This window comes from Pezoporus wallicus, unplaced genomic scaffold, assembly GCF_028554395.1.
Source record: "Pezoporus wallicus isolate ANWC-B61680 ecotype Strahan unplaced genomic scaffold, APGP_CSIRO_Pwel_v1 contig_4589, whole genome shotgun sequence".
Taxonomy (NCBI): Eukaryota; Metazoa; Chordata; class Aves; order Psittaciformes; family Psittacidae; genus Pezoporus; species Pezoporus wallicus.
This window is the reverse complement of record NW_026641249.1, coordinates 24-21,206: the sequence shown is the minus strand read 5'-3', so window position 1 is coordinate 21,206 and position 21,183 is coordinate 24. Positions and strand designations below refer to the sequence as shown.

The window sequence follows — 21,183 nt, the reverse complement described above, 5'->3', positions numbered from 1 at the left end:
GTGCTGACACCCACCCCCATGAGGCTCCCACATAAGACCTCCCATAATGGCTGCTGGGACTCCTTTCATGGGATCCCCCCCATGAGACCCCCCGATGAGTGCTGGGAACCCCACAGTGGGTGCTGGGACCCCCTCATGAGCCCCCCTCTAATGGGTGCTGGGACCGGCCCATGGAACCTCCCTATTGGACCCCCACCAATGTGCGCTGGGACCCCCCCATGTGACCCCCCCAATGGGTGTTGGGACCCCTCCCAATGGGTGCTGTGACCCCCTCCCATGGTCTCTCCCATAGGACCCCCCCCAGTGGGTACTGGGCCCCCCCCATGGGACCCCTCTATGGGACCTCCCATTATGGGTGCTTGGACCTCCCCCATGGGACCTCCCTTAATGGATGCTGGGACCCCCCTCATGGAATCCACTCCATGGGTGCTGGGACTCCTACATGAGGCCCCCCCATAAGACCTTCCCTAATGGATGCTGGAACAGCTCTAATGGACCCCATCCCCCCATGAGAACCCCCGCAATGGGTGCTGGGACTGCTCATTAGACACACCCAATAGTTGTAGGGACACCCCCCCCCATGAGATCCCCCCATGGGACTTCCCCTAATTGGTGTTGGCATCCCCCATGGGCCCCCAATGGAATGCCCCCCCATGGGACACTTCTATAAGACCCCCCCCAATGGGTGCTTGGACCCCTCCATAGCACCCTCTCCATGGAATGCCCCCCAGTGGATGCTGGCATTCCCCCCATTGAACCCCTTTGGTACCCCCATCTCCCCACTGTCATCCCTGTATCCCTGCAGCCATGCTTTAATGGTGGGGCAATGATTGGACTTGATGCTCCTGAAAGTCTTTCACAAACTGGTTGATTCCCTGATTCCCAGCTCCCGCTTCCCACTGTTCCCTGCCCTCCATCCCTCATCCCCATCCCTGCGCACGGACCAGAAGAAGAGGTGGGCACGCAAAGCATCCTCTCTATGGGAAAATAAGGCAACTGTATTGAAGCTGAAGCCAACTTCAAGCGACGCCGCTCCTCAAGGCTTCTTCCCCCTTAGAGCCTGCAGCAGCTCCTGCACCCGACTGACAAATTCCACGAGCACCCGGTATGGGAAGGAGCAGATGTCACTGGTGCTCGAGGCCGTCGGAGCCGGCATCGTCTGCTGGATGGGCGCATGCGAGCCGTGCTGGTGGCTCCATGTCGGGGGCGTCGCGGAGGCTCCCGCGGAGTGGAACGTCCCCAGCTGGTGGAGGATCCACTCATGGAAGTGCCTTGTTGAGGTGTAGACCCCCGGTTGCTTGGCCCTGGCGCAGCCGCGGCCCCAGCTCGTCAGCCCCACAACCCAGAAAAAGTTGGCATGGTTGTCCCGGCACATGAGGGGACCGCCACTGTCACCCTATGGAGGAGAAACAGAGAGGGGATGAGGATGGGGATGGGTGGCCATGGCAACGCCTGAGGGGACCACTGCTGCTACCCTTTGGAGGAGAACGGGAGAGGATGGGGAGGGGTGGCCATGGCAACGCAGAGGGGACAACTGCTGCCACCCTATGGAGGAGAACGGGAGAGGATGAGGATGGGGATAGGTCGCCATGGCAAAGCAGAGGGGACGACTGCTGCCACCCTATGGAGGAGAACGGGAGAGGATGAGGATGGGGATGGGTCGCTATGGCAATGCCGGAGGGGACCACTGCTGTTACCCTATGTGGATGGAAGGGTTCTCCTTCATCATTTGGGTGTGGAGAGGGACCTTCAGCATGGATTGGAGCCATAGGACGAGGGGTGATGGGTTCCCACTGGAACGAGGGACTATGGGTTGGAGATAAGGAGAAATTGTTCCCTATGAGGGCGGTGGGACACTGGGATGGGTTGGATGGAGAAGGATGGATGGGGCTTGGAGCAACCTGGTCTAATGGAAGGCATCCTTGCCCCTTGCTTAGAACTGGATGCTTTAAGCTCCTTCCCAACCTAACCCATTCCATGAATCCATGCTCACGACATGGTTTAGTGGTGGAATCTCAATGCTCTTAAAGCTCCAACCTCTATGGTCCCTGCGCAGGGATGATGGAGCAGGAGCTGGATGCGCTTCCAAAGCTGGGATAAAGGGGGATGCAGAGCAAGGCCCTGCAGATGGGAGAGGAGAAGGGAGCCCCAGTGGCACATCCTTACCTGGCAGGTGTCGATGCCACCCTGCGGGTACCCAGCACACAGGTTGTGGCTCTTGATGGCCCCTCGGTACCATAGGCTGCTGTTGCAGAGCTTGGCATCGATGAGGCGGACCTTGGCCTCCTGCAGGGCAGATGGGGACGATGCCCCTGCTGTGGGGACACAAAGGGGGTCAGGACTGGGGGGAGAAGGAACGGATATGGGGGTATTTGGGGCTGAAAAGATCAATGGGAGCCATCAACACCGCCCCATGGCATGGGCTGCATCCCCTTTGTTCTGCATCCTCAACATAAGGAGGACATGGAGGGACCTTCAGCGATGGGACAAGGGGTGATGGGTTCCAACTGAACCAGGGATGCTCAAGTTGGAGAGAAGGAAGTGGTGGGAGACTGGGATGGGTTGCATGGAGAAGGTCGGGATGCTCCATCCCCAGTCGGAGCAACATCCAATAGACCTGGATGAGCTTTACCCTCCCTTCCATCCCATTCCATGAATCCATGACCCGGCATCCCAAGGCCAACGGGGCCGTCGGGCACTCACTTCTGGCCTCCCTCGCGCCCCATCCGCTGATGAAGCACTCGGAGAGCTGGGACACGCTGAGCGTCGCATCGGGCAGGCAGGCGAGCTGCACGTGGTACCCGCACTGCACCGGCTGGTCCAGCTCCACCAAGGCAATGTCGAAGCCGCCGGAGACGTTAGTGTAATATTCATGGACCACGACCCTCTGGATCCAACGTTTCTGGGTCTCGGAATTGGCCCAAGCCAGGTCTGTGATTCCGACCATCACGTACCAATCCGTGGTGAAGCTGGGAGGGAGTGGAAGAGCAGGGATTGGAGCCATAGGACAAGGGGTGATGGGTTCTGACTGGGAATTGCAGGTTGGAGATAAGGAAGGGATTCCCTATGAGGGCACTGGGATGGGATGGATGGAGAAGGTTTGGATGCTCCATCCCTGGTAGTGCTCAAGGCCAGCTTGGAGCAAGCTGCTCTATGGAAGGCATCCCTGCCCATGGCAAGGGCTTGGAACTGGATGATCCCAAGCTCCTTTCCCACCCAACCCATTCCATGATCCATTCCATTCCATCCCATCCCATCCCATTCTATGGAGGGGTGGGAAGGAGCCACATTCCTGCTGCTGCCCAAAGGAAAGCACTGCCCCAGCTCGCCTTAGGCTCAAGGGCTGTCAAGCTGGAAGCAGCCTTCTCCTGAGCGCTCCTCCAAGTGCATCCAGGATGGGGAAGGGGACAGGATGGGAGCTGCTCCTTGGCTATTCCCTATGGCTGGAATCCCTTCTCCCCCTTACTTTTGCCCGACGAAGCAGTGAGCGGCCGTGAGGACCCATTGTGGGGTGATGAGGGACCCCCCACAGATGTGCGAGAAGCCGGTGGCCGTGGGGAACTGGATGCTGACCATCCATGGCCAGGCGCCCTGGTGCGCATCCACGCCTCCGACGATGCGCGACACCCCATAGGAATCAGCCATGGGACGGGTACCGCAGGTCCCTCTGGAAGCAGAAGCCCAACACTGGATGGTTAGGGATGAAGGGCGAAACAGGCGGCAAAATCCGTTTTTACAGCTCTCTCTGACTCGCCTTCACAACAGCAGGGCTCGGCACCTACATTAGATTCAGCACCCGGTGCTACAGCCATGGTAGTGTCGTCTGTTTTGAGCATAAGATATTCTGGTCAAAAACCAGCGCGCAGTACGGTACGAATGTTTGAGGACCCTGTGCCTTTCCCCTATCCTGTGTCGAGAATGCCTTTACCAGCGGTAGTTCCAGCTGATACTCGGGAGCCAGTAGCGGCTACTGAGCAACCAAAACAAACTGATGTTAACCCTTTTCATGCTGCTACTGCCCCTAAACTTAATCTCCAAGAATTTTTGCCAGGGTGGGAGTCTCCTGAGGAAGAGAGTGTAACTCCGAATAAATACCCACCTCCGCCACATGCATCACTGCTTGCATCGCTCCCACTGGAGCTGCAAAATGAGTGGAACTGGGGGCAATGGACCAAATCCTTAGATAAGCAATTGCAGGACTTGCGGAACCATCTGGACAAATTGGGGGAGGAGAGGGAGCAAACCCCAGAAAAAACGGAAAAAAAAGATCAGTCCGTGTGATGTGCCGTTACCACCGACTCCTACATCTAATAAAGCTAATCCGAGTGCCATGAGATGGCGAGGCTGCATTTAGGATGCAATTATAGACGGTACTATTTTACCGATAGATGTTCCCGCTGCATTCCCTGTTATTATAAATTCTCAGGGACAGTCTGTCTGGACTCCTATGGACTGGAAAGCCATGAAAGAAATTAAGGGAGCAATTACTCAGTATGGGTTGTCTTCCTCATATACACAGAAAATGTTATCTGCTTTCTTTTCTAGTAATGTTCTAACTCCAAATGATTGTCTCAGAGTGGCTGCAATTTTATTAACTCCTTCACAGCTCCTACATTTTAAAAGTGGGTTTGAGGAGCTTGCTGCAAGGGGTGCAGATGAGAATTCAGAGTGTAATCCTCATCACCCTTTGCACGGTGTTTCATCTGAAATGTTATTGGGAAAGGGACAATTTCACCCTGATGGAGTACAAGCTCATATGAAAATTGAAGTTTTACAGCAAGCACAGCAATTGGCTTTAGCTGCTCTGAAAGCTGTGACGGAAGCAGGAAAGCCTAAACCTTCATACACATCAGTAAAGCAGGGACCTACTGAGCCCTATATGCAATTTATTGACAGATTGACAGAGGCTATTGAAAAGAATATTGATCTGGCGTCTAATGCTAAAGATGCTTATGTCTCTGGCTATGGAAAATGCTAATCCAGCTTGTAAGCGTATTTTGCAGGTTTTGCAAAAATCTGCTGGTCTTCAAGAAATGATGGATGCATGTTCTAAAGTGGGCACAGCAGAGGAAAAGGCTCGATACATGGCTACTGCCTTCACCGCTGCTGTTAAACCCCTTCTACAACAAGGTCAGGGTGATCGTGGGGGTACTAAAGGTATGAGATATTATAACTGTGGACGGATGGGGCATTTTAAAAAGCAGCGTACTGTAAAGAAAATCAGGTCAGCAACCCGCCCCCCTCAGTGTGGTGTTACTGATTTTGCAGACAAATGTATTGAATGTGACAAATTTGGCCACAAGACAATTGAATGTCGTTCAAAGTTTAAAAAAGACAGAACCCCGTTGGGAAATTTGAATGTGAGTGCGATGCGACACAAAATCAGGGTGTCTGGACTGCATCCCCTCCGCCACCATAGGGAGTGCCGGAGTGGACGTGGCAACAGCAATAGATTTTACCATAACTGATACTTCTGTTCACTGTATTCCATCTCAATTAAATGGACTTCTTGGTCATGGGTTACGGTGCTTTGCTACTGGGACGATCATCAACATCAAGGAAAGGAATCTTTGTATTACCCGGTGTAATTGATGCTGACTACACTGGAAACATTGGGATCACGGTGCAAACACATGCTCCTCCGGTCAACATCCCTGAAAATAGCTCAAATCTCAAATGATGATCTGACCGATCTCAATGCCCCTTTTAAAGGGTGAGTCAAAGGCAGAACAAAAAAGAGTTCTATCAAAAGCTCAGTATGAGGCCTTAGATCACATCATGACAAAAATCACTAATCTTGTCACGATTGTCAAGGCCAAGCAGTAGGTAGAGGCCTTGAAGTCAACCCTTGAGGCCTCCAGCCTCTTCAGCTTTGGCAAATGGATGTGACTCATGTACCCTCTTTTGGGAAACTGAAATATGTTACTACTGACACTATTCTCCTGGAGGACAAGCTATTATTGAACGAACACATCAAACTTTGAAACAACTATTGGAAAAACAAAAAACGGGGGAAGAAGGACTTACACCGGTAGCAAGGACACAGAAAGCTGTATCTGTTATGAATTTTTTGCGATTGACAGGAGACTTTAATGATCCCCCTGCCATAATACATGGTCAGGCACTAGGTTCAGGCTCCACCCTCTCTGTGTGCCCCAGGTAGGAGAGCGCGGCCGCTGCCCCACCCGGCTGAGAAGCGGCCTCCGCGGAGCCCGCAGCGCGGAGCCCACAGTCCGGCCCCCGCCTCTGATCTCAGCGCTCTGGCTGGATCCCAGCGGGGATTTTGTGCCAAATGTGGAACCTCTGAAGGCAACAGAAAACGTCGGTGTAGCCGCCCGCGGGATTGCCAGGGAGAAACTGCTGCGGGGTTGGGCGTGTGCGCCATCCCCGGCGGGAATAGAAGGGGCCCCAAAATGCTGGAGAGGTGGCGATAAAGTGGTGGAGCGGATACAGCGGTTTCGCAGTCAGCGGAAAGGTAAAACGGGAAAGGTAAAGGAATAGTGCAGTGCTAGGGTCGTTTCTCTTGCACGCAAAAGGCAATCAGATAGTCCCTGCCCCCGAAACAACTGTCGATGGAGAATCTCTTGCCTTGGAATCGGGAAACCAAGTGTTGAAAACTTGGCTGACTCCTGACTTCAGAAGAAAACGGAGGAAACTTGAGGGCACGAGCTGGTGACCTCAGGAGTGAAACAACAACCTGAGAATGCTGCAACCCGAGCCAGGTTTTCAGCAGGAACAATTGGATGTGGGGAGCCAAGTGCTGCGGTCGGGTTCAGCGGAACAGATCCGGCAATGAATCGGTTGTGCGGAGCCCGCAATATGGGCTGGAGATACCCGGCACCGTGATGGTAATGAGGAACTGGATGAAGGTTTTGGTTGTGATCTTGCCCCAGAACCCGTACCTATGCGGCCCTGGATTAAACCTGAAACCACAAAGGAGGAGGCGATGATGCCCGTACTGCTGCACGCGCCATCCCAGGGGCTCCTGCTGAAGCGTCAAATTTGCAGGACAAATATTGCAGATGGCGAGTGGAATCCAAGTCGGAGTGTGCGTGGCAAGTGTCCCTCCCAGGAGGAGACCAAATGTTCCCGAGGGGAGCAGAAGCGGGAGATTATTGGCGTCCCAGAGCATTTTGAACCACCCCAGCGGGCGACCACAACTCTCCATTGACCACACGAGCCGCTTCCTGGGGCAGTAGTACAGACCCGCAGGAGTGAGGGGACCCTCTTGGGATTAACCTGCAGAGTTCGGGGATCTCGCTGTATCCATGGGAATGGCAGCCAGCAGGCAGCAATGGAGGAGAGAGCACCAGTGCTCGCCGCGATCGATCCGGCCAGAGGAGCTCCGGCGGCTACGAAAACGTCAGATCCACACACGTCCCCCACGCGCCCAAAAGAAAGCAAATCGTTCATTCTAAATCCGTGCCCTCGGCCCCAGAACGGGCTTTATTTGACTTCGCTAATACCGCGACCAAAAAGGGGCACCCCCGGGGCGGGCAGTGAGCCGCCCTGCCCGGCAGGGTGCGCAATGCAACGGCTCTTTGCTAAACATCAGGAGCCCGTGATCTCCATGCCGACAGGACCCAGGAGATCGTCTGCAGACTTCCTAAATGACGCAGGGGCGTAGACGTCGGGAATTACTAATCGACGACCAAACGATCTAGATAGAAAGCCAGTTCACCGTAAAAGGAACGTTCGGGGAACTGAGGGAACGATCCAAGAGTGTCCCACTGCAGAAGTTGCCTTATGGCTCCCGGGGAGCAGAAACTAACTGGTGTTCAAGTACCGGTTGTGCTGCTCATAGGAGCACCCTGGGGTTTGATCTGCTCTACGGCAGGACGTGGGAACTCCCCCGTGGAACACTTTGTTTTGCTGGACGAGGCGATGGAGAATGGCCCTTATCGATGCTGACTGCAATTGTAGAGTGGACTCGGGAATCGGGACCAAACCCAATTCCATTACCAGAAGTGTCCATCCTTGTGCCACGCTCGCAGGTCACTAACGCAGGACAATTCCCCTCGGCGGCTGCCGCACAACAGGGAACTGACAGGGGGGTGATGGATCTGGGGAAGAGGCGTTATCACCCGTGCCCGTTCTCCCGGCAATTGACCTGTCTGGCCGCTGAAAACACCGACGGCGCCGCGGCGGCTTACAATTGAGTGCGGGTGATGAAACGCCGAGGCCGCACCTTTACTAGGGGTAGCCCAGCGAGGTGGCACGGACAGACCCACCGAGCACAGCCGGGAACGGGTGGAATCGCGGGAGCAACCCTTACGAGCCCAGACAGACACGAAGGCGACCGCCCCTTTGGCACCTTGTCGGGAGGAACTGGAGCGGTTAAAACCCCAGGAGCCGCCTTTGGGGCGCGGGCCGCCTGCTCCGCCGGGTGAGCACAGACCTAGGAACCAGTGTGGTGCCGGCGGAATGGCCAGACCAGCATTTCTTTTCCCATTCTCGGTCCCAGACAGCCCAGAGGACGGCTGCCTACACCGGCTCCCGCCTCGGCAGCCGCTCCCGTGGCACGGGACACCTGCTGGTGTTTTACACCAGTGCGGAGCTGGAATAACTCCCTTTCAGTTTGACGGTCTCTGTCATGAGAAGCTATTTACTGGTTTAGAAGGCTGCGCTGAGCAAAGCGCTGAAGAGAGGAGCAGAGAAAATTCACGTTGCCGGCGGAGTTGGTTTTCGTGGCGCGAGAGCGCTGGAGGCGGTGGCCGCTCTGCGCGTCCTGCCCTGGTTTGTGCCGTTGGCAGCAGCAGGGTCTGCCCTTCCCGGTTTCCCGGGGCAGAGGGATGGAGCTCACGGGGCTTGAGCAGTGTGACGCTGGAGCCTCCGTAACGAACGGCGTTGAGGCGACGTCGGGGCTGGGGGCACGGGAAGCGGCTGAAGGGACGGCAGCGCTCAGGGGCCGTCGGGACCTGGGCCCGCTGAAGGCACCGGCGGAGCTGAGGGAAGCGGGGAGCCGCCGAGGCAGCGGCCGGGACTGGCGCCGGCGGGCTGTGGCGGCGCTGCGGGTGCGGCTGTGCCGAGGGGCTCGAGAGGCCGGGCCGGCCTCGGCGGGCAGCGCAGGCTGAAGCCGCTCCCGTGCCCGGCGGCGCGCGGGCCGGTGCCGCTCCCCCAGCGCGGGCCGTTGGGGCCGGCCCTCGCGCGGCGGCCGGTGCAGGGCGAGTGGCCCGAGCGTCCGTTGGCGGGGAGAGCCATGGAGGGGCAGCGGCTGCCCGGCGCTGTCGACCCCAAGCGCTTCCCGGGCAAGCTGTGGCAGCTGGTGAACAGCCCGCGCTGCGGCTCCGGGCGCTGCGATGCCCGTGGCGAGGGGCTGCTCATCGACCGGCGGCTCTTCGAGCGGGAGCTGCCGGGCGCAGGGCCGGCCGGCGAGGGGGGGGGCGCTGGCCGCCGCCTTCTTCAAGACCAGGAACTTCCCCAGCTTCATCCGGCAGCTCAACCTGTACGGCTTCCGCAAGCTGGGGCCGGGGCCCCCGCAGGGCCTGCCGGGGGGCGATGCCGGCAGCTCGGCCGGGCCCCTGCTCCACTTCCACAGCCCCCATTTCAGCCGCGACCGCCCCGACCTCCTCGTCCACCTGAAGCGCCTGACGAGAGCCAAAGAGAAGCTGGCAGCCGGCCTGCAGGTGCCCAGCCGCCCGCACCAGCCCTCTCAGCGCCTGCTCGGCACGGCGCTGCACGGGGACCCGCTGCTGCCGCCCCCGAGGCTCGGCGAGGTGCCAGGCCCGGTGAGCTGGGGTGGGCCCCAGCGTGGTGGTGAGAAGCGCTGGGGACCGTGGGGTTTGTAAATCGGCACCCTGCAGGTGAGGGGAACCCGAAGAACGTTCCTCCTCCGTGCACGGCAGTAGCAGTGGAGATGCTGCCTCAGCAGTCATTCAATGGGCGTGAAGCGGTGGCCCATGTGCAGTGCCAAGCAGAGCATCCCGTCAGCTCTGTGCAAAGGAGAAGAGACGCGGCACCGAGATTTCTGTCAGGTGTCCCCCTGGGCTAATGGGTTATTATAACCCAAAACCTAACGGGAACCCCTAACCCATAGCCCTGCAGTAACCCTTACCCTAAACCTAACCCATAACACTAACCCTAATCTTGACGCTAACATTAATCCCTAAACCTAACCCTAATATCCTCTAATGCTAAACGTAACCCTAAACCATAACCCTCACGCTAACACCTTACCCAAACCTTACCCCTAAACGTAACTCTGATGGCCTCAAACGCTATCCCTAATGGCTCATAACCCTAATCTTATCCCTAACCTTAAAGTGTCAGGGTTATTATCATAAATGTTAGTAGTATTAGTAGCAAAGCTGGAGTTTGGTAAAGCAGTGCTTTGTGATTCCCCTTTTATTGCAATGTACTGTCTGCTGTAGTTCACGGCACTTTCTGAAATCCTCATGCTTGGTTCAGTCAGGTGCCACCCGTTTCAATTTCTAGCACATTTCTAACTCCTGATCACTTGGTACTGGAGACTTCAGGAGACTGAATGGTCACAGGCGAGCGTGTGTTGGCACAGCAGTGTTATGTTACTGTATGTTCAGGTGTAAGAATAAAGTCTGTTTGTGGATGAAGAACATTGGAGCAAAGGTAGTCTTCCCAAAGAACATTGTGGAGCCTTGGCTCCTCATCCTGCCTTGCAGCGCCAGTGAAAACTGCTTTCCTTAGCCCTTGTTTCCCTTTGTTTTGCAGGACTGGTGACTGGAGGACAGGCTCCTCAACCTGGTGGTCCAGAGAGCTTCTTTGGTTACTCGGACAAAGCGGCCTTGTGCCAGAACCCCGGTGCTTTCGTGCCAGAGCCTTTCCAGCAGACTCCGATCCCTTCCAGAACATGGCAGGGCTCTTTTGGGCTGCTGCCAGGGCACCGGGCTTCCCCAGCTATTCCAGGCCCAGGGGCTCCCTTTCCGGTCCTGCACAAGTGTTCCACAGAGGTCACGTACACTCTGCAGACTGTGTTCTGGCTTCTGCCGCTTCAGCAAGGGGCTCCAGCTGGGGCCGCTTCCCTCCCGCAAGACAGCAGCTGCGCGTCTCCAGGGCAGTGCTCGCAAGCCCCCGATCCAACGGGTATGGCCAAAGTTCTGCACTTGCTGCTCAAGCAGTTATTGACAAGTGATGCTGGAAATGTTTTTCTCCAGTGTCTGTCCCCATGTGTGTATCTCAGGTGGAAATTAGACAGCAAGCGTAAAGTCTAGAAAAGGAAGAGAGACCACGAAAGGCCAGAGATGTTCTGGTTTGTGTTCTTGTCCTTGGTCCAGCTTTTGAGGGTCCCCTGGTGACTTTCCAGAGATCCTCTCCTTGGAGGCTCCAGGGCGAGGAGGAAACCAATTGGCCACAGCCAGTCAGCGTTAGGCTAACTTGCATGGGGTTTTTTTCACCTCCCCCATGTTGTGTCCTGCAGAGGGGGTGAAGTTTCCCATCCGTAGCTTGTACAGGCAGAAGTGTGTCTCTTTCTTGGCAAACCCCAAATCTCCATTGAGGCAGATCCATCTTATTTGATGGGAGGGGCTGCATCTTTTGTTTGTTCAGTAAATGAGGATTTCATAAGCTTCCATTCATGCCCCTCTCGTTAGCGTTCAAATGAGACCCTGTTCTCTGTCTTTTACTTGATAACAGCTGGTGACAGAATGTGCTTTAGCTGCTCATTTCTTCTGGCTCTGGTGAGATTAACTATAGCAGAGATAGAAGAGCTTAGAAATATCTTCTCTGCAATTCACAGGGTAGGACAGAAGTGTGTGAATGCAGCAGGTGTGTGGAATCTTGATTCAATTGGTAGACGTATTCAAAAGAAATTGACACCTTTGCCTTTGCTAACACTGCCCATCAGTAAAGATTATCTGTCCTGCAAAGAAAGCCTTTACTCTGAAGATATCTTTGCAAGTCACCAAAAAATAATACCTGCAGAATACAGCTTCAACTACAAGGCTGCTTTTTGGAATAAGATCAGTGTTTAATTGTGAGTGTGAACATGCAGGCCCTTCCTGTGTGAATCCACTTTCTGTGGTATGTTGCGATGAGGCAGTCAGGCGGCCAAATCAAAAAGGTGATCTTAAGCTCTAGAAGATCGTGACCATGAAGTTTCTCTGAGTGTGTATATATATTTGTAATCTGCATGCACATGTGTCAGAACCAATACGTTTTAGGGTGAAGAAATCAGTCTTCCAACCACTGGGGAGGTCCTAACCCATTTCAGGCAGTTTACTCTGTGGTCAGTGCAGTGTTTAATCCAAGTAAGCAGTAGCACTGTGCACACTGAACACCAGTTCTGGCAGTCTGATCTCTGTGTCTGAATTCTCCAGCAGCGCTGCAGTGTCCTTCACCCCCTGCCCAGGGAGAGCCTCTCGCTGTCAGCGCCAGCGCTGCAGCTGCGGCGTGCACCCACTGCGGCTTTGTGCAGGTGAGTGCAGCGCAGGAAGAGCAGGGGGAAGCAGAGGAGCCCCTGCACGTGGACTGCAGGGTTCTGGGCTTGTGGCAAGAGGGAGTGAATTTTGGGAATGGATCTGCTGGAGAAAGGGCAAGTCACGAGGTTTCCCAATGCCCATTTAAGAACAGCACTGAACGTGGCAGGGGCAGAGGCTGCCATGCAGGTGAGGTGTCAGGGCAGCAGCATCGTGGGTGTCATCGCTGGAGAGGTTTTTCCTGTCAAAGTGATATGTGTGGCTGCACCAGAATTTGCTTTAGTTCATGAGTCTCCGTTTATCTGAAGAATGTCCTTGCCTGCACAAAGGTGATTCTTTAATGTTACGGAAATCCTGGAACCAGCTCCACTTTTCCATCCCAGAGAGCTTGCGGCAGTTCTGAGTTTCACTGGGTGAATGAGAAAAACTAAGGTGACTTTTGGAATTGGGCTCACCTCAGAGAAAACTCCAGTACTTCCTTTCTGGAATTCTGGGGGCAATTGCTCCCGATTGGGTGGCCTGGCTTATCAAATAGCAAAAGAACCTCAGTACAAATGCCAGGGCTTCCTTTTGCATTGCAGCAGCACGCATATGCTTTTGGTTGTTTTCCTTCCAGAGGGCAAGCAAAACAAGTTCTGATGTGTGTGTTGCAAAAGGGCTGACCTATGCAAGCCTGATCATCCAGTGTCTTGTCTTACAAATATCAACCTTTTGTCTTCATTGCATGTTTTCCTTTTCTCATCTGAGCTTACCCAAGCTGGGCAGGTTGTGGCCAGGATAACACGTTGCTGTAAGGCTAGAAGTAGCCAACAGCCAGGCCTGCCGCTGATAGGCTGGTGTTTCTTTCTCAGGCAGTGCGTCTTTGTCCTCCCACTTCCACTGTGAGCTGCTTTTCCCTCCAGGACATGAGGATCGGTCTGAGTGTCGGGAAGTCGCAATCACATAACTGCTCATCTCAGAAGGCTGAGATCAGTGTCTGGGATAGCAAATGGTGCCCAAGGAGCTGTCGGGGTGGTGGTGTGGCTAGACTGAAAGGTGATAGAAATACAGTGCCCACAGGGTCTGGTAAAACTCAGGTGCTTGATGAAAAGCGAGTCCATGGGGTCAGAAGAGATGTACTGGTTCCTGAAGCAGTAAGTGTCCTGGTAACTTGCTGGTTAACCACTTGCTCCTTAGTGGTTGCTTGGGTTATGCAGGCACAGGCAGGGAAGTGCCAGTCAAAAGCTGCTGGTGCATGTGAGCAGAGATTGCTGGAAGGTCCCCTCTGGGTGAGCAGCCCAGAGGCACCCAGGGAGCAGGACAACACGAGTATTGTGCAGAATGGCTCAGAAGGACTTGATGTTTCCAAGTGTTAGGGTAGCCTGGATCATTCCTCCAGGGTGGGGAGCAGGGTGGCAGGGGCTGTGCAGGTGGTACAGAATACGGTGCTTTGCCTGTGGATCTCACTGAGCTCTGGCCAGTAATCAGTTTACCTTGTGTGTGCTCAGGGGCAGGCACTTCCCCAGGTTCTGTTGGGGGATGCAGACGGCTCCAGCATTGCTCATCCTGCCCTGCTTGTGTATTGATAATCAGAAACCACCTGCACAGTCCTTAGAAACAGTAATACCATCAGCCCTGACTGATCAATCACTGTGTGGTTTTGGTATGAACGTTCCCTGTCTTCTGTTTCTCCCAGAGTCCACCAGCGCAGCCACCTTGTGCAGCTGAATGCCTGCCCTGTGGCGGGGCTTCTGGTGAAGAGAAGATGATGGAGGAATTAAGTTTTGAAGCCATACTTGAGGTTCTGGATAAGATGCTTTCACCACCCAACGCTGAAATAGTGCCAGTGGAACCTGTGGAGAGTGAGATGTCAACCCCTCAGTCTCTCAGAAGTCAGCCGCTCCTGGTTAGTAGTGGGAAGAGCGACACCCCTTCTGCCGCTGAGGAAAGTGAACTGGCACCTCTGACTCCTGCGGCAGCAGACACCTCATTTCTGATGGAAGCAGCTCAAGCATTAACTGCTGCAGAAGGCTGTGATGGAGAACTTCTTGCTCCCTATGACACTGCATGCGTAGAACGTACCGCTGCTGCTGAAATGGCACTGGAAGCTGTGGCCACACAGGAAGCCCCCAAAGAAGGGAGAGAACCACTGTATCAGTGCCCAGCTCCCCCTTGAATTGTTCTGGAAGGACTGTTCAGAGGAGAGCAGGTAAGGGCTAAAGGGAGGTAAACGTGCCCAGGAATGGAGAGGTTTAGCTCATCGCCCAGTAAACCATCTAGGCAGCGCTCAGCGCTCGTCAGGTGTCCATTGGGAGTGGGGAACGGTTCGCTTTGTCCCTGCAGCCATAACAAGAGAACATTGAGGGATCTTTGGTTTCATTTCTTTGTCTCTTTGTTTGGTGTTTTTTGAAAGGAGAATACTCCTGTCTGGTGGGACGCAGTGACAGAAGAGAGACAGCTGCTCTGAAACTTCCAGAAAGGGGAGATCAGACGAGTTGTTATTGTCTGCAGGGGGCCAGGGGAATCACCCAGGGGAGGATGATGAGGCTTGGTGAGGCAACCCAAGGCATGCCTGGAAATGTCAATGTACCCGTGACGGCTTCTGAGACGTACGAGAAGGCACCGCCTGACTACAGGAACCTCTTGCCAACTGTGATATTTATTTGGGGGAGTCAAGCTCTGGAACGGGCTCTTCAGAGGGGACGCGGAGGCTCCATCTTTGGACATCACCGAATCCCGACGGGATGCAGCCGGCTCCAAGCAGTGGCTTTTGAGCTCACACGGTCCCGCGCAGGTCCTGCCGGGACCACCTCCGGTTCCTGGAGGGGCCTCTCCGCTGCCGACGCTCTCCTCTCCTGGGGGGACCGGAGCGTCGAGCGAGGTCTGCGGAGCCTGCTGCTCGCACCGGTCCCTCCTCCTCTGCCACCGGGCCTGGCTCCTGTGCCTGCCGAGCCTGCGCCTCGCCCCAGGTTGCCGCCGGCTTCTCCTCCTCCAGTCGCCAAGGACGGCGCGCTCGGGGGCCGACCACGTCCCGCGTTGCGGTCAATGCCCCAGGCCGTGCTCCGGAACCGCCTCCCGTTCCGCAGCGATCTCCAGCCCCGCCGCGACCGTCGGCGGTTGCTGCGGTGCCACCTCCGGGACCTGCTCCTGCTCCTGGCTGAGCCCCGGCCGTGAGCACGGGCACGGGCTCGTCTGGAAGAGCCGACATTCCAGCGGCCGGAGGGGCACGGCCGCCTCCCGTCCGACCGGCGGCGCAAGGGTCTCCCCCTGCCCTCTTCATGGCCCTCATGGATGCGGCCGTCCCGCATAGGGAAGATGTGGTTAACGGAGCCCTGGCACCTCGGGCACACGGCTCTCCTGCGGGCCCACTCCTGGATGCAGGGCAAGCAGAAGCAGTGCCTGCAGGAGCCCAGGCAGACTCCGCTGTTGGGGGGTTCCTGGCCCCTCGGCTCCTCAGACGCCTCCATCGGCTCCGCCCGGGACCCCCGCCTGCTGTTGGCAGGGAAGAGCCGCCCCTGTCCAAGCGCTCCCCGTCCGCCACCTCCCTGCAACCCAAAGCCATGCAGAGCTCAGCCCTGCCCTGCGGGCACCACCGGCCCGAGGCAGGGAAGCCCCAGGAGGTGCCCGCGCTGCCGGGAGCGAGCCAGGGCCCATCCCGGGGCAGGCGAGCGGCACCGGGGGCATCTCCGAGCGCTCCCGCTGCCGGGACTGACCTCTCTGGCAGCAAAGCGGCTCCCGGCCTGGCCGCGAGGGCAGCGCAGGGGCCGGGCTCCTTCGTCCCCCCGCAGCCGCTGTCCCCATGCACAGGACAGCGCTGGGGCCCCCGGCGCTGCCGCGCGCGGCTCCCAAGGGGCGATGTCAGAAGCGTCACAGTGACCCCAGGGACATCACGGGGCTCTGGGCTCCAAAAGCAGAGGCAGGCTCCAGGGCAGAAGGCTCATTTGGCCGAGCGTCCTGAGCTGGGCTCCACTCCGCTGGGAGAGATGCGGACTTGGCAGAGGGAGAGGATTGGACCCGCGGCACAGAGCCAGGATGCCGATGGCGCTGAGCGGAGCTGCTGCTCCCTGTCAGTAAAGGCTGGGAGGCTGCACAGGGGCGCGAAACCTGGCACAGGTTTCCTCTGGTCTCCTTATGGCCAGGCTGATGGGGAAGGGGAAAGAGAAAGGGAAGGGGGAGAGGAGGAGAAAAGGGAGAGCCCCAGAACTGTAGAGCAGCTCCATTGGGAGGGGCTTGCAGCAATCCCCTTGTCCAACACCCGACCACGTCAGGGCTTGTCCAAAAGTGAAAGCAAATTCCGTTGCAGCTCTTTCTCCTGTATGTGACGCTCCTGATCAAACCTTTGCTGTTCCCAGGGCAGGACGGAGCCTGATCCCTCCGAAACAGGCAGGCAGGAACTGGGAGCAGGGAAGCAGCGTCCCTGAAATGCACACACTGTGCTGCGCCGTGCCGTGCGACTCTGTCAGGCCCTGCACGATGACTGACCCCAACTGGCTCCTCGGCCTCAGCATCCTGATCCTGGCTGTGGGGACCATCCTGTTCATCACCACCCGACGGCCAAAGGTAGGGGCTGCTCAGAGCCAGGGGTCACTCGGGGTGGGTGCTGATGAGGTCCTCCCCAGCAGGTCCCTGTGCTCTGCTCTGTTCCCACAGGGTGACAAACGGAGCCGGCGATGCTGGGCAGGGTGGCAGCAAGCGGCAGCACTGGAGAGCCCAAAGAGCCCCGTGGGTCCTCCCTGTGACCCAGGGGGTACCTGGGTCTGTCCCCAGGGCAGGAGAGGGCAGAGCAGGGCCCCTTGGAGCAGCCTGGCCCCAGTGCAGGCAGGCAGCCCCTTGAGGCCCTGGTGTCCCCAGCCCCATGGCTCAGGCCCTCCTCCCTCTTTCGCCCGTGGCAAACGTGGGATGTGCCCCAACTGTGTGCACTGCACCTGGGCTGCCCAGGAGCTGCAGCAAGTGACGCTGTCACCGCCGCTGGGGATGGGCTCAGTGCCTGCACAGGACCACGGCACCAGGCAGGGAGCAGGGGGGGACCTGCGGGCGCTGTGGAAGCGGGGCTGCCTCTCCTGCCACAGCCTCAGCTCCTCCAGCTTCTCCACGAGGCTCGGCAGCCCTGAGAGCCTGACGGATGCCTGCGTGAGCCTGGACCCAGAGACCCCGGTGCGGCTGGGCTCTGCCTCCTCCCTGGGGTCCTTGCGTGCTGGGGGAGCCTGGTCAGCACTGAAGATGCACGTGGCCAGGAAAAGGTTGGAAGTGCAGCTGGGGGCCCTGCCCATGCTGGTGCAACTCTCCCAGGAGCAGGCAGTGCAGCAGCAGGGCCGCCGTGTCCTGCCAAAGCTCATCCAGCCCGGGCAGAGCCAGCCCTTGCCACGCTGCAGGATGCGCCCCTGGATGCAGGCCAAGGCAGACACCATCGCGGACACCATCAAAGAGAAAGAAGTCCGGAGGCTGTGGGGGGACCCCAACCCCACCGAGGAGTCCCTGAATCTGCTGGTGCCGTGCCCTCCACCACTGCTCATGCCTCCGGCCCTGAAGCTCCTTTGGAAACACAGCACAAGGGGAGCCCAGGCCCTGGCTCAGGCCAGAGCCATGGGGCAGCCCATGGAGGGCCGGCAGGAGCTGCCCAGCCAGCACAGCTCAAAGGCGCTCCTGCACGCTGCGGGTGGTGCCATCTGCTTCACCAGCCCAGTCCCACCCCCAGGGACCAGCATCAGTGAGAGCCTCGTTCACCCGCATGGGCAGCTACTGAAGCAGGAGCCGTTCCCGTGCCCTCTTGGCTCATCCTCAGCCCAGCCAGCCCTTCCCAAGCCAGACCACAAGGCAGAGGAACCGGCAAAAGGACCAGCATCATCTTCAGTCCCGCAGAAGAGAGATGTCGGCCTCCAGACCAACCTCACCATTCCCCGGAGCAGGCGGGAGGCCAGCCCTGCGGACATGAGCCAGCCTCATGCTTCGGTGCCTGCTCTCATCTCCAGGCTGGAACTGAGCCAGGAGGTGCACAGCAAACTCGAGGCACACATTGCAAGGAAACGCCTGGAGATGGAGCAGCTCAGGCCCCTGGCAGCTGTGCCATGCAGCTCCATGGCCATGCAGCGGTCCCTGGCCAAACACCTTCGGAACAGGACTCATGGCGCCGGCCCCTGCCTCAAAGCACAGTGCCAGACAGCCCGGGTCGCACCCCAGGAGCACCAGGCACCCCTCACCTCCCGCCCGGTGCCCAGGGCCAGCCCTGAGGCCAGGTCAGTGCCCCTGCACCCGCACCCCATGCCCAGGAAGGAGCCAGGTGGGGCAGGGCTGCAGGCCAGCAGCAGGCCCCTCGTACCCATCGCAGCCACCCCAGCACCCAGCACCTCCCTGAGCCCTGGCAGAAGCCCACCGAGCTGGAGCAGGAGGAACATCCAGCCCAAGCCGTGTCTGGGCTTGAAGGAGAGCTCCAGGAGCTGGAGCAAGAAGGGAGATGGGAGAGAGAAGAGAGCTTAGATCCTGGACAAGGATCCTGCCGTGACCAACGTGCCCAGGGCCACAGGAGGCCCTCAAGGTGGCTTCAGTGCGGATGATGAGGGGCAGGTGGACGCTGCAGTGGGACAGCCCCAGCCAGGGCTGACTCTGGTGTGGCAGCAAACAGCATCGAGCCAGTTCCGCTGCTCCAGCTGAATCCACAGCAGAAAGCCCCCAGGAGGGACCTCAAAGTGGCCCTGGGAGGGACAAGGGTGAGAAGATGAAGGGCAGGGACCACGGTTACACAATCACAGTCCAAATAAATCCTTGTTCTAGCCTGAATGTGGGAGTTGCTTTCTGTGACCTCTGAGCGGGATGTGACTGTGGGCTGGAGAGGGGGGGAGAGGAAGGGGCTCTCTCAGCTCTTCCTTGTAGGAGAGATGCTTCAGCCCCTTTATCTTCCTTCGCTTCCTGTGACCTGAGGCACATTCGTGTCTCCAGGCACGTGTCTGGACAAGCACACAAGTGTGGGGACAAGCACTGAAGAGACCCATCTCCAAAGGCTTCATTCGGAACCACCGCATGGAAACTGGCCCGTGTTAGGAACCACCCCTTGATCTTGTCTCAGCAGGCGGCTCAGCAAGGGCCAGCGACCAAGGCCTTGCAAAGAGTCCGAGGTCAGGATGTGCCTGGGGATAAGAGACTCGAGGCCCTGCTCCTTGTCTCCAGGACAAGGCTCCTTTCCTGTGATGCTGAACCCTCTGCTCACGTTTATTCCTCTGCTTTGGAGACAGAAGCGTGTCCTGAGCTCGTCTCCTTGCCCAGCCTGAAGGAAGTGCTGCTGGTGCCCTTATGGTGCGGCCTCTGCCCTGCGCTGGGCTCTGTTGAGGAAGGGCTTTGCGGAGGAGTCTCCCTCGCACTCCTCCCGTCACACGAAGCCAGAGGTCTCAGCAGCCCAGCACGAGAGCACAGAGACTCAGCTCCCACTCCTGCCTCTCCCCATTGCCCACCCTGGCCCCAAGGTCCATGGAGCCCTGTGATGTCACCAGAGTCTCTGTGACTCACGTGATGTCACCCATGATGTCACCAGAGTCCCTGTGACATCTGTGATATCACCCATGATGTCACCAGAGTCCCTGTGCCACCCATGACCTCTCTCACTGAGGCACATGGCAGCCCCGCAGAGCCCCAGCGCTATCCTTGGGGACAGGGGCAGGGGCCTGCCCCCCCCCCCCCCCGCACTGCCCTCATGGCCAGGCCGGAGCCGCTTTCCTGCCCCCCTGCTGCCGCGGGCCCGTGCCGGAGGCGTCGGTCCCAGCCCTGCACCCGCAGCACCCAGGGATGCCCCCGTGCCCCCTGCGTGCTCCGGGACGGGCTCCGGCTCCCCTGCGGCAGCGCAGGCACCTCCTGGGGCTGCCCTGCCCCGCTCTGCTGCCTCGGGCCCGTTGGGTCTCCAGGGCAGGGGCTGAGCTCCGTGGGCCTTTGGTTTGCAGGGGGAGATGGCGCTGGAGGAGCACTCAGCAGAGCAGGGCACCTCCGCCCCTGCCGCCAGCCCCAGCCGGGAACCCGTGGCAGCGCCGACGGACGCTTCTGAGGAGCCGATGTGCACCTGGACACCCTCTGCCACGGAGCCCGCATGAGCTCCTGCAGGCCACACACAAGCAGATGCCAAAAGCCGCGCCATGCCACAGCTCTGGCTAGCGGCAAGTGGCAGCTGCTTTTGTTTTCCAGGCTGCTCCTACACTGCCACGAGGATTTGCTTCTCTGAGGAAGGTGGAAAGCAAAAAGCCATGCATGCCCCAGGGCTGTCTCTCTGCTCTAGCTACTCCCTTAATGGGCAATCAAGTCACTTACCTTCTTTCCCCCTTGCAGGGAGGAGAGCCCATGTCTCCCAAAGCCAGCCCTGCGAGTTCAACAGCACCCGAATGCTCCTGCTCGCCCGGGGCTGCAGAGGGTCCAACCCCAAACCTGCCTAATTGCTGCCTGGGGCCCTTCTTACCACCCACCTCAGATCAGGGACAGCACCGGCAGCCGCCCCTCTTAGAGACCTTTGCCTGGCATGTACCGCCCTGGCCGGCTGTTCCCTGCTGGCTTTAACGCCCCTGAGCGGCTCCCACGGAAACCCTGGGGTTACTCGCACGCCGAAAATCCAGCATCAGCTTAAATGTTTGTTGAAACCGCACCTTCGTATAGTTTAGTTTGTAACCGTATGGTTTAGGGGAATTGTCCGTCGTGTCAGCGTTAATCGCATACAGCTCTGCTTTGAAATTCTGACTCACTAGTTCATAGTTTTCCCAAACTGCTTAAAAGATTAATAAAGTAATCAATTTAGCAGAGGGGGGAAAAAACCCACAGTCTGTTCCTCTAAGGAAATCGCTTTTTT

At 57.7% G+C, this 21,183-nt stretch overlaps 2 protein-coding genes across 2 annotated transcripts; one reads left to right on the top strand and one right to left on the bottom strand.

Moving 5' to 3' along the window:
- Positions 1-1,036: 1,036 nt before the first annotated feature.
- Positions 1,037-3,812, bottom strand: LOC130606423 (acrosin-like). Its single transcript, XM_057422740.1, has 5 exons — positions 3,783-3,812; positions 3,467-3,687; positions 2,704-2,969; positions 2,167-2,312; positions 1,037-1,396 (listed from the first exon to the last, which is right to left on the bottom strand). Exons 1-5 carry the CDS (start codon positions 3,810-3,812, stop codon positions 1,037-1,039), a joined length of 1,023 nt encoding a protein of 340 aa, XP_057278723.1.
- A 3,456-nt stretch (positions 3,813-7,268) lies between these two features.
- LOC130606422 (heat shock factor protein 5-like) lies at positions 7,269-15,542 on the top strand. The gene is given in 9 exon segments (XM_057422739.1): positions 7,269-7,362; positions 8,198-8,386; positions 8,469-8,549; positions 8,934-9,376; positions 9,378-9,738; positions 10,687-11,058; positions 12,291-12,388; positions 14,065-14,577; positions 14,880-15,542. Coding segments are annotated over 9 exon segments (2,814 nt in total).
- The last annotated feature ends 5,641 nt before the right edge of the window (positions 15,543-21,183 follow it).